This window comes from Balaenoptera musculus, chromosome 12 (genome assembly GCF_009873245.2).
Source record: "Balaenoptera musculus isolate JJ_BM4_2016_0621 chromosome 12, mBalMus1.pri.v3, whole genome shotgun sequence".
Classification (NCBI taxonomy): Eukaryota; Metazoa; Chordata; class Mammalia; order Artiodactyla; family Balaenopteridae; genus Balaenoptera; species Balaenoptera musculus.
In genome coordinates, this window is record NC_045796.1 from 30252190 (window position 1) to 30265769 (window position 13580).

Consider the following 13580-nt stretch of genomic DNA (forward strand, 5'->3'; position numbering starts at 1 on the left):
AAGGCTCAATTCCACATTTTTTGTTTCATTTATAAAACTTCATTGTGGTACACTCAAGACTCAGACTATACTAATCAGTTATTCTCAAGACTGTGAAACTCAAGGCTTTTCTAAAGAAACATCAAATAATGAAAAGAAACATTCAGCTTTTATTGAATTAGTCAAAGAACAAAATTATTTCAGAAGAAAAGGCTCACATATATGAACACAAATCTGAATACATAGGATGCTTCTTCCCTCTAATGAATGAATCTAGATATCATTAGAATAATGTATCCATAACAGTATAAAGCCTCAACCTTTAAAATTTCATATTAATGTCTATATGTTCATTTTCTAGGTAGAAAACAAAACCTTTGACTCAGAAAACTATGTTTACATAAAACTTAGAAAGTTTATGCTTCTTAACGAAGCTGTATATATTTTATTCTAACTAATAAATCTGCAGATAATTGAAAACAACAACAAAATTGGATTAAAGTGAGCTGAGATTATGCTGATCAAAGTAAAGACCGTTCCTACACAGAACAGCCTAATCTTTCCAGTATGATTTCTGGAATACCATGTACAAATTTAGGAGACCTTCCTTTTATTCCCCATTGTCATTTAATTAATCAAGAGATGTATGCAAAGCACTCAACTCATTATACTCCATCATTTCTGCATACAAAAGTTAGCAAAAGTGCTTGTCTTCAAAATGTCCTGAAAATTAATTGAAACACATTTTTAATGAATATTATCAGATTCTCATATGGTGGTGTCAAGCAATTTTGAGGTTTTACCCTTATTACTGTAACACCTTAGATTAGTGACTCTCAATGGGATGAGAGGTGGGAGATGAAGTTGGGGGATGGGTGGAAATTTTACCTGCCAGGGAACATTTAAAATGCTAGAAGACATCTTTGGTTGTCACAACTGAGGAAAACTACTGTTAACTTGGGATAGATGCCAGGGATGCTGCTAAAAACCTTACAATGCAGAGGACAGCTCTCCGACAATAAAAAATTAGCCAAGTTTTTAATAGTGGTGCTGTTGAGAATCCCTGACCTAAAGCACTCTGTCTAATTGAACTTGGTCCATGGCGTTGGAAATGTTCTATATCTGAGTTGTCCAATATGGTAGCCACTAAAAGACCCCACATACAACTATTAAACACTTAAAATGTAATTAATGTGACTAGATAAAAAAATTTTTGCTTTACCAAATAGTATTTAATTTAGACTTAAATAGCCACATATGACCAGTGGTTACTTTTCTGGACAGCACAGCCCTAGATAATTCTTAAAAGAAAACTGGGAAACTATTTGTAAATATAATATGAGTAAATTCCAGACGGCTTGACAGTCACACCTGTTTCTTTTTCCATCTTTATATTTTCCAGTGGGGTATTAAAGAAAAGACTGTTGGACTGACCAGGACATTATTCTAGAATCATTTATACCAGTGACCACCTGTGAGGCCTTGACTGTATGGCCTTAACCACCTTTAACTTCTCTGTGCCTCCATATTCTTGCCTATAAAACGGATCATCGCAGGTCTCTGAAATTCCTTCTGGAGCTAACATCCCATAATTTTTTCATTCAGCTTTCATTAACTTGTAGTGTGCTATTTAAGTATGTCAGCGATCACTTAATTTCATTCCTATCCTTAAAAACTGTGTTCATACATGCATTTACTTTGCAGAAAGTTTACAACAGTTATGGTAAGTAATATAAATGCTAGGGTAAGTTGGTACCTATTTATCTGCTAAGAGGCAAGAGAATTGCTAGAGAGGATGTGAATTAGGACACATGCTTCTCTATACAAAGTGTATAAATTATTATATCTTTCTGTTTGGAGTACTAATATTTATGTGAATACATGGCAGCTGCTTCCAATCAGTGTGAACCAATGAAACGGGATCATCTGTATCTATAAAAATCAAATATACGCTATAATGACATTATAGTCAAGGATTTACCTCAGCTCTCTTTACATGAGAAGCATACCCACATAAAATCCTTGTATATGAGAACATGAATAAGTATAAAATATATTAGAGTAGAATAACAGAACCAAGATTTAATTATCACAAATACTTTTCTAGGTTCAATGTTCATCTTTCTGCTATACAAATTCCTCCTCAGGTTAAAAAAGTCCTTTCACCAGATAATCAACCAAACGAAATATAGTAACGAAAAAAAATCTTTAAGTCAACTTATTGCGTGTCTTTGTGCCCACCTGGGAGTTATCAGGTATTTATATTTAAAGAGGATTGATGTTTAAAGACACGCTATTGTTCTCTTTGAAGCATTTGAGGGAAAGTCGTGCTCTCAGAGGCTGGGTTCTAATGCGACCAGCATGTGCTCTTCTGCAGCCCATTAACCTTTAATACCTGTCACTCAGCTGCTTACACAGGAAGGTTTTTTTTTAAACCCAGAGAGGAAACAAGGTTATTTAGAAAGAATCAAATGGATAGTTTTACATCTCGAATGCTGGAGAGAAGGCAGTTTTTATGTCATTTAAATGGGTAAGTTGAAGGAACAAAGTTAACAATTACAACCTAATAATTAAATTGAGCACTGTATAAAATAATTATGAAAGAAGTCAGTTCTGCTTATTTCTAATAAGAAAGTCAGGGGATTGCTTTGCTGTCAACTGCAGATGCAGCAAAACTATTCTAAACATCATTTCTAAAAAAAGCATAATTTTATGACAATGAGTTTTCCAAAAAACGAATTTATTGCTGAATTTATAAAAATCCAATTCTCGCTTATTCACCAGGAGGATGAGGTGGACCCCAATGCGTACAGAACAACACACGAGCTTAAGGCTTTACCTGACCCAGTAAAAGTGTCAAGCGCTCCATCTCCAGTCGTGGTTGTGGTTTCACTGCTGTTCAAAGGCTCTGTTTTGACTGCAAGGAGAGACACTACGTAGAAGAATAAGTACATGTGAGTTTTATTTCTAACTTTATATCGAAGATGCTGACTGTACGACTAGTGGCTTTTCTAGCTACCATGGGCATGCAAGAGAAAACTTGGGGAGTCGATGAGGAAAGTTTTGTTAATTTAGCTTCTAAATGGACATGCATTTATAGAGGATTTAATCTAAAAATCTTCTGCCTAAGCTGGTTCTCTCGAATCTGGCTTTTAAAGGCAGTCATCCTTACACAGTGAAACAGCAGTACGTGTATTTGCATTTTTAAATCACCTAAGCACACTCTGGTATTATAGTCAAAAGGCAGAAGAAAGGCATCGTCAGTCAGTCTTTAGCACATTTAATCCAAATCGTAACAAAGAGATTTACTGCTTATATTTTATTCTTCCCAAGATGACATTAAAAAAAAAAGATTGCTTAAGAATACAATGAGGCATATGCAAATACAGAAACCAGGGGTGTATTCATATGGTGGGTGAAAAATGAAGCACTCAGTAAATTTCTCCTCTACAAAAGCCAAAAGAGCCATAAGGTGTTGGGCTTTTTATTCTAATGGTATAACAATTTTTAATACATTATAGACATAAGCATAGAATAAGAGATGGTTTCTACAGCAGTAATTGTATCTTTTGAAAACTCTTTCATATATTATTTCTCCTTTGAGGTCGTATATTTTGGCAGAATCCTCACTTGGCAATGATGTAGCCACTGAGGTATACATCGCTGTCGTTATTAGATGCAACGAGTTTGGCAGGGGCAGTGAAAAAGCCTCTACCCATTTTGTCACACCATATTTTCCCTTTGTGGGCAAAGCTCCATGTATCACAGCAGCAAGGGAATAAACTAAATTATTTTCTGCTTAACACCTCTTATGTGTCCTGGTCATAAATGGAATGACACAGTTCAAAACTTCAGAAGCAAGCAGAAAACTATAAAGAAGAAAGCTGAATACTAGCCAACCACGGACAAATATGGCCAAAAGAATAGTGGGCTCAGAGCGTACCCACCAAGCAAGCAAGTCAGCGACGTTACTCTGTTAGAAAAGCAATTAATGATGGAGAAACATGCAGTAATGATTATGTTCCCTTTCCACATGAAGAGAATTGGCTGGACCCTTCCTCAGTGAGCTCTGGGGTTAATTTAGCATCCGGGGTTTAACTATGTCATGAAGATTTGCTGGAAGATTCAGAGTCGAACTGTAAAGGTTGGAAAGAATCCAAACTCTAAACCACACTGCCTCACAGGCAGCACTAACTAACCAAGAATTCCTTTCATCTGTATAGTGATGATCCAGAGTAGGGTTTAGAAAGGTGTAAAAGCTACTCTCTATGATGCAATGTCCCCATCTGACTTCTGACATATGACAAAAAGGAACCATCCAAAGCATCCAGCAAAACTAAGATAAGAGACAGTTTGTCAGAACTTCCAAATTCTAATCATGGCTAAATTCCTATTTAAACATGTCTAAATCTATAGCAATATTTGTAAAATAGATGTATTAATACTAATGGTTATATATATTTCACTTGTGAAATGGGGAGAGGGGAAGCAGAATGTCTAAAAAACTAACCAAGCTAGACATGAGGTTTAGTTTTGTTTCTTTGGATCCCAACTTTGAGATTTGATTTCAAAAACTTAGTATTGGTGTTGATTATAATCTCCTCAATTTGAAAGTTTCAGGTGGTCAAAAGGAGCAGGAAGAAAAGCCAGAGAGAGAGTTTGAAAGGAGAAGGAAGAAAAGCCAGAGAGAGAGTTTGTGGTTGCATTCATTATCCTGGAATCATCTCTCATTAAAATTTTAAAGGTCTGCTTTTAGTCAAAGACAAAGGAGGCTCATTTAACTGAGAAAAGGCATCACTAGAAAGTATATAAAGAGAAGCATACACATCAAGATGTGTTCAGTGGACTAAAACACATGGATTTAAAAGTAATAGTTAAATGGATGCTAACATTTGGGGGAAAACATTACACATTAATCCAAATTTATTTTTCATATGTGGTAAGAGTTGAATAATAGGGAAAAGGGAGAAAATTAATCATGCTGCTACAGAAAATAATTTATGTTCACAGGAGGGCAGCATCTGCAAACATCTCTTGAGTAAGATGCAAAGTTATTTTGATTTGATTTTTATAGAGAAAGAAAGTAATATTAAGTAATAATAATTTTTTTTCAGGAACAGAAAACTTAGAGAAGTGAAATGGGCATTCTTTATATGATTAGCTGATTTATTAAAAAGATGTTAAAATACAAAGAATTGTCTTAATATTTAGAAAACAGGTAATGACTATAAAGTCAACATTATGATAATTATAAAGTTTGAAAAATGGAAGTCGTTTTCACTACAGGTCTGAATATATTTGAAATGTTTTCCATTTTCTTTTGTCTTGCTTTTGTTTCCACACATTTAATATGTGCAAGACACTATTGGAAAGATGTTCATCAATGAAACAAATCTAGTTTTATGAGTCTATTTTCTAAAACTTATAAAAATACTCATTCCAAAAGTTTATGAGTGTATATTCACTGTCATGTTCAAATGTATTTTGTTTTTTTTACTGTATTCTATTTTTCTTAAGTTAACACAGAAGTTAAACAGGGCTTTTAATTTATTTTAAGGACTGTGTCCAACATCATTACAGTTCATGCTATCAAATGGAAAGAATAACCTTCTATAGAAGAAAAGCATCCTCTTTGTGAACAAAATTCAAACTTACAAAATAAACATTTTGATTTCAAAAGCTGCAATCATTTTTTAATTCTTAGGTTAGAGAGTTTTGTGGTTTTATTCTTCTACATGCTCGAAATACGTGATTCAAGGTTCATTTCCCAAAAGGTGGGATGGAAAATCTACATACATATAGCACTTTGTACAGAACCATTACTTTGAGAAATAATTATATTGCCAGGCCCCCTCCACGCTAGTTATCCACTTGCAACTTAGATGTTTTTCATAAAGCCAAATAGTAAAAAAAAGTCAGTCATTTTATTATATTGATATGATTGGGTTTTATTTTTAACCTTCAAAAATAATTGATCTCTGTGGACTAAATCAAGATTGTATGAGATTATTGTCAGCTATGGCTACTAAATCACTGATTTTCTCTCTTTACATCCCAACCTTCTTCCATACCCTCATACAAGTATTTTCAAAGCAAATTTAATCTTGTCCCCTCAGATTACCTTTAGAACTCAAGTATAACATTAATATATATTAATTATTTTTAGAGGAAGTCTGTGTTATTATCATAACTTAATGCTAATGTTCATTTTTTGCAATATTAGGCTTAATTAACCCTTGAAAGAGAGGTAACCCAAGTACTTTACATTTTACATTTCATCTTCAGAGATCTGTGTTTAAACTGGTGTCCACTTAAAAGACTATATATATAATTCCAAATATACTCCTTCCTGAACCACAAAATCTCACATAGCCACCTCTGACAACTTAGGTTCTACAAAGAAGTTCAGGAGGAGTTAGATCAGGAAGGATACAATTTACAACACTGCAGGGAGGAAAGAAGTATTGCCTACTAGTTTTATGATTTATGTTTTTCTAAATCAATTTTTCCACTCAAAAACCTATGAGCACCAAGTGTCTTTCATTTCTAAATATCCATGAAGCATTTAGTTTTGTAAAATAATTTGATGATGCTTCCAATTTATGGCTTTCATTCCAAAAAGAAAATCTAAAAAGAGTAGAGCCACAATAGTAGCTGGTTCTACTGCACAGACACATAATACTCAGAAACAAATTCATCCCATGTGAATCAATCATCTATATATTAAAAACTCTGGGAGATTCTTTTCTATGCTCTACAGATTTCAAATATAGAAAACACCATAAACCCAATCAGAATGTCTGATCTTGGTTCCCCCAAATCAGAATCTCTGATCTTGGTTCCCCCAAATCTCCTCTTTGAAGTATTTTCTTAATCTCCATGTAGAATCAAATATTCCCTCCCTCTGCTGTGCACCCACCTTGAACACATTATGCACTCATTATTTTCTTTTCTGTTTCCCTCTGCTAGACTTTTGGTCCCTGGATGGCTAGTATCATGTTCTATAGGTCATTGGGTTCCCATTTCCTAGCACAGAACCTGGCATATAATAGGAACCTGATACATTTTAAGTTAGAAAGTGAAAATTCACATTTAGACCCTATCCTAAGCACTTCCAATAAATCTAAGTATTTTGTATATAAAGTATAGCTAATCATGTATCTTGACACCATTAGGGAAATTAGAATCTTACTTATATATGGAAGTAACTTTTCACATGACAGGCATGCATTTACATGCATGTATATACATATACATGAAGTAGCATACACGAATCTATATCTGGGTTGGCAAACTACATCTCAAGTGCCAAGTCTACCCCACGGCCTGTTTTTGTATAGCCCGTGAGCTAAGAATTACTCTTGCATTTTTAAATAGTTGAAAAATATCAAAGGAGAATAATATTTTGTGACATAAAAATTGTACGAAATTCGAATTTCAATGTTCATAGATCAAGTTTTATTTGAATATGGTCAAGCTCATTTGTTTAAATATTGTCTATGGCTCCATTTGTGCAATGAAAGCACAGCTGAATAGTTACAACAGAGACCGTATGGCCTGCAAAGCTGAAAATATTTACTATCTGACCTTTTACAAAAAAAAGTTTGTTGACCACTGATCTGTATGCTAAGATATGATTGTATTTATTATATTTTTATTGACAGTTCTTCATCTTAACAATTTCACAAGTGACAAAAATTTGAAAGGAAAATCTAGGTTCTAATATAAACCTGCAGGTGTAATTACAGAATTAGGATTAAGGTGATGAACCCCTTTAAAAATTACTTTAAGGAGTAATGTAATATATTTAAACAGCACTAAGGTAGTAGGGTAGGATATTAAGGTGATACTATTAACTCATTCATATCAGTAAAATCTATCAAAATTATCTTTTTGAAAATCTAAAGTTAATGGAAAGATCTTGAAAAGCCACTAAATTAGCTTTTGCTTTTGTCTTTTGTTTTATTATAATAATTTTATAAAGTGATCAAATTCCATCAATAAAACCCAGAATTATAAATAAAATAGTTTAGTCTCAATGGGAAACATTGTGCATCAAATGCTTAGCTTATGTTATAAACACATGGCATAAAGAGTCATTAAAATTCATTAAATATTTCATGTCATTATGCCACCGAGACTATATCCTTAATAATCAATGTACACTTAACATTTTATTACTAAAAGTTTGCCTCTGTAGCCAGTTTACATGTTCTAAATGCAGAAAAATGTATTATCTGACCAAACATTGGAGAGTCTTTTAACACACTGCACGTTTCCATTTTCCTTATAAAACTGTTGCCTAATTATTATTGAATTATTAATTAAGGAAAAGGAATTATATTGGTTTATATTGCCCCAAATTTACATACATTATATGATTTAAAACAAAAGCTTTGCCAGTAAAGTATTATTATCCTTCTTTTGTAGAAAAGAATTAAAGCTCAGAGAGGTTAAGTAACTTGTCCAAGACGACACAGCTAGTAAATGTTGTGCCAGGTTTCAGATCCATGGTCTTCCTGACACAGAAGTGCTTTTTTTTCCCACATGGTCACAAAACTCTTAAACATTAATACTAAGAACTAGGAAAACTTGATGCTTTACACTTAAAAAAATTTTTCTGTTGGATATTAGATGTAAATTACTAAATATTGATTGTATACATTCACGATTATAAAGTTGCCTATGTTACATTAATATGTCAGAATAGAACAACAGCCAGTGAGCTAAGAATGCTTTTTACATCTTAAACGTTTCTTAAAAAAATCAAAATTAGAATATTTTGTGACATGTGATAATCATATGAAATTTAAATTTCAGGGTCCATAAATCAAGTTTTATTGGAACCTGGCCACTCTCCTTCATTTATGTATTGCCTATGGCTGCAACTGAGCTACAGTGACAGAGCTGCACAGGTGAGACGGAGAGAGACAGCATAGCCTGCAAAGCCTAAAACATTTCCTGTCTGGTTCTTTGCAAAAAAAAGACCCTTGAGTTAGAATTAAGAGGAACTAAATTCTGGCAACGTATTTTTTAAGTATGAAAAGTATATTTTAAGTGTGGAATTAAAAAAAAAGAAACCAAAATGATAAAAATTTAAATAACGGGCATAATGGAGTACTTCTCATCCACTGGTCATATATTCTAATTTAATCTACATACAGCAAGGTCCAGGCAAACTGTGCCTATTCTAACTGCTTGCTTGGAATGAACATTTCTAACAGGTTGTGAGCTCTTCTTTTTAATCCTAGAATTGGGTGGTTCTACAGAAGTTTTATGTGGTTTTGTTTTAATTTTTAAATTTTGATAGCATATTAACTTTTGGTTTGGGAGAAAGTTTATTTATATTATATATATATAAATATAGGAATGTAGTTAATATCTATAGTTCAAAACATTTTAAGAGATTTAATATTAATTTATAATTTTAAATGTATAGCTTTCATCACTGGTAATTTTTTAAATGATGGGTTTTTAAATGTTAATATTACTTTAGGTATTTTAATTGGAATATTTATTAAAGTCTGTAAAATAGGAAATATCATTTTGCCATGCTATGAATTTAATTTAATTTATGAAAGTCTATAGGCTATGGAGATTGAGTTTGTACGTAGGCGCAATCTGCTTCAACTGCTCATTGACGTGACAGTTGTGTTGAATTATCACTTAATAAACTGATAGTTAGAAAAATAATAGATGCACCCGTTTGTGCAAAATTATGAAAAAACTAAGAAAAGAATACTACTGACCCAAGATTAGAATACTAGTTGATAAGAAAAACATAGCCAACTGTTATCAATAAACAACTAAAAGGTGTGTTCATGTCATTTTTTTAATTTTTTTATAACAAGTACTGAGCACAGAAAAGGGAGTGCAAACAGAAATAGCAACAGAAAGCAAACCAGAAGGGCAAATCCACACACCCAAACACATGCAGTGTACCATCATCTCTCATACTTGTTGCGGAGGAGGGGGTGTTGCAACTCAGCAACCAGTCTGCAGTGTTTAAAACAGTCATGTTGTCCCCTGAGAACAGGAACAGCATAAGCGTTCATTGTCTGAATGCCTGCTCAGTGTACGAGAATAGTCTTCAGTGCTTGTAATGGTTTCTGACCCTTTTGCCAAAATTATAACTGCATGGTATAACTTTTACATTTTAGTTTATCAGGTATGTTTTAGTTCAGTTAAATATACATACATGGTGATTAGTGACCTTCAAAGTCTGATTTCAGAGTGCATGTCTTTGTTTTATTTTAAATCTTATTATCTGCACCCAAGTTAAGGTTTAAATATAAGTGTTCTTACTCCACAAGTTATCACTAAACAATTTTATAAATTGGCAATCCTATAATTAATTAGCCAAAATTATAGATGCATGTTTAGAGACAAACACTATCAACAAGGAAAATGTTAATTTACAAAGGGTTTTATGTAAAACATTATTAAATACAGGCAAGTTGCAATCCACACAACTTTACAAAGAAAATTTTAGATTTCACAGTTACTCTAAAATAAATGGAAAGAGGTGTATCAATTTCATAAATATTTACTGAAACTTTAAAAGAAAATATGATGTGGCAAATGCTGATATCTAATAATATGAATAGCTTACAAATTAAAGCAATTTTCAAGTAATTTTTCACTCGACGAAAACAACTAAATCTACAAAACTTCAAAATAATTGTGAGTAATTTAAAATGCAGCTTATATATGTGTATATATGTACGTATATATGTATCGGCTTTCTACGTATACATATTCTGATGCAAAAATCAGATCGTATTTTCTGACAGGTTGAATGCATTTTATAAAAACAATAGGATGAAATATTTGAAATAGTTATTATTGTTGCCATATGTTGTGGCATAATTATGAGCTAATCATATGAAAAGGTATCTAGAAAAAAATTCAATTCCTATTTTAAATACATGTTAGGTATTTCTCTCTTTGAAAAGAAAATGCAGCAGATATGGACATTTTTCTATTCCCAAAACCATTTTTAAGAAACACCATTTTTAAGAAAAACTTAGTAGGCTTTCTCTTAAAATTCAAAATTAAACCAAAAACTGGTGGAATTTCTTTTCCATTTTCTATATTTGTTGTTGTTAAGATCAGAGAGTAAATCCTTTGGCCACATTTTTTACATTTTGAAAAATATTTACAAGGGCAAATACAAAAAGAAAGCCTTGCTAAAGGCCTTCAAAATGTTGCTCGGGGCTATCTATTCTTTCTGAATGTTTCCAGCTATAGAGGAGGAGCAAAAATTTCAAGAAAATCAACAGAACAATAAATAATCCATTAACTATATATTACTTGAGTATAATGCTATGATGTTATTGCTTATGAGATATAATATTTATTTACTAGCAGATCCCTAACATGTAAAGCCACAACAGAGTCTGAAATGTGATTCTGCGTGTCTTCAGGGCTGTACACTTACCTCCTGTCCCATTTGTGGTGACCGATGTGCTGCTGAGATTAGCTTTCTCCAGTTTGGAGCTACCAGGAGTATCGCCACCGCCAACAAGAGGATGAGGACTTGCTAGGTCCTGCATTTCCATAGACCTGTTGGAGCAGGAAGCAACAGAGAAAAAGTTGAAATTTCAGCAATGCTTTCTTAATAAACTATGTATATCACTCTACTGAGTATGCAGGTGATCTCACAATAATAGGAATTGAAACCCACAGCTAAGACTTTTTGGTTAATCAGGTGACTGTGACGGTCCATTAAAAATTAATAAATAAGTAAAGCTTCCATGATAGTTAAGTTTCCTCATTTGTTTGTTATTTGTAATAACCATACAAAAACTCAGATCTACAGGAAGGAATGAAGAGTGACAGAAAGGTAAATTTGTAGGTAAATACAAAAGATTATCTTATTTTTCTCTTAATTCATGAAAGACAGTGAACTGTGTAATTTATGATATAGGATAAAAGTAAAATATGTGACAACAACAGCACAAAGAATAGTTGCCAGGGGTGGGATTGGGGTGGAGATGAATAGGCAGAGCACAGAGAATTTTTAGGACAGTGAAAATACTCTGTATGATATTGTAATGAAAGATGTATGTCATTATACATTATGCAAACTCACAGAATGTACAGCACCAAGAGTTAACACTAAGGTAAACTATGTACTTTCAATGTAGGTTCATCCTTGGTAACAAATGCAGCATTCCAGTGAGTGATGCTGATAATAGGGGAGGTTATGCATGTGCAGGGCAGGGGGTAGATGGAAAATCTCTGTACCTACTGTTCAACTTTGCTGTAAGTGTTAAACTACCCTAAAAAATAAAATCTTAGGAAAAATCAAATCAAAATTGGTCGTATGCAAATAAAGCAGTGGTTAGTGAGAAATTTATATCTTTAAAGGTTACCTAAGAAAAGAAGGGTTTAGAATCTGTGATCTAAGTTTCTACCTTAAGAAACCAGTGAAAGAAAGGCAACTGAACCCAAAGTAAGTAGAAGACAGGAAACAATAAAAAGCAGAAATCACTGAAATAGAAAATCTATGAACAACAGAGACAATTTACAAATCCAGAAGATGATCATTAGAGATACTGAAGATATTAAAAAGGATAATAAGAGAATATTATGAACAATATTATGCCAAATAATTCAATAATTTAGATAAAATCAGACTTTCTTGAAAGACACAAACTATAAAAACTTATAACAACTTTTAAAAACTGTCCTATACCAATTAAAGAAATTGAGTTCATAATTAAACATTTTAAAAAAACTCCACGGCCATATGGTCACATTAGTCAATGCTAGCAAACATTTAAGGAAAAATAAAAGCCACCTTTTACAAATTCTTTTAGAAAAAAATAGGAGGTAACACTTCTCACTCCACTGTAAGAGACCAGAATTACCCTGATCCAAAGTCTGCCAAAGGCAATTCCAAGAAAAAAAAAATTATGGATTTATATTTCTCATGAACATAGATGAAACAATATTTCAAAAACTATTATCAAATAAAATCCAGCAATGAAAAGGGTAATATATGATGACCAGGTGTGTTTTATTCCAAGAATTCAAGTTAACACTTAAAAATCAATAAATGTAATTCAATGTATTAACAGAATATACTTTCAATGGGTGTAAAAAGCATTTGACAATATTCATTATCCATTCATGATACAACTCTCAGAAAACTAGGAAAAGCATTTGCCTCCCATATGATAAAGGCCATTCTTGAAAAATCTACATCTTACATCTTATTTCATGATGAAATATTGAATGATTTCTCACTAAAGAAAGATCAGAACTAAGGCAAGAGTATCTCTTTTTCCCACTTCAACACGACATTTTATTGGCACTCAGTCAGTGGGAGAAAACAAAAATGAATAAGTAAAAAGGGGAAAGCTTAGAAAGAAAAATTGTTAATTCAATAAAATAGATAACTAATAAGGACCTGCTGTATAAAAAAAAATGTTAATTCACAGGTAACATAATTGTTTATGTAAAATATTCTGAGAAATCCATTAAGAAAAACCCTACAAGAACTAATGGGTGAATTTACCAAAGTTACAGGTACAAGGGCCTTGCCAATAATAAATAAAAACATGAACCAAAAATATCTGAAACATCAGTCAATG

At 32.6% G+C, this 13580-nt stretch overlaps 1 protein-coding gene across 11 annotated transcripts in view; it reads right to left on the minus strand.

The window, feature by feature from the left end:
- The window catches only part of EYA4 (EYA transcriptional coactivator and phosphatase 4), a 294585-nt gene that overhangs the window by 59769 nt on the left and 221236 nt on the right, over positions 1-13580 (minus strand). For 8 of the 11 annotated variants that reach the window (XM_036871466.1, XM_036871465.1, XM_036871464.1 and 5 more), the window contains 3 exons: positions 11420-11544; positions 9937-10005; positions 2819-2911 (listed from right to left, as the gene is read on the minus strand). In XM_036871466.1, coding sequence (XP_036727361.1) covers positions 2819-2911; positions 9937-10005; positions 11420-11544 — 287 coding nt within the window. The remainder of the gene's footprint in view (positions 1-2818; positions 2912-9936; positions 10006-11419; positions 11545-13580) is intronic. The other 3 variants (XM_036871467.1, XM_036871475.1, XM_036871474.1) reach the window with 1 other exon arrangement.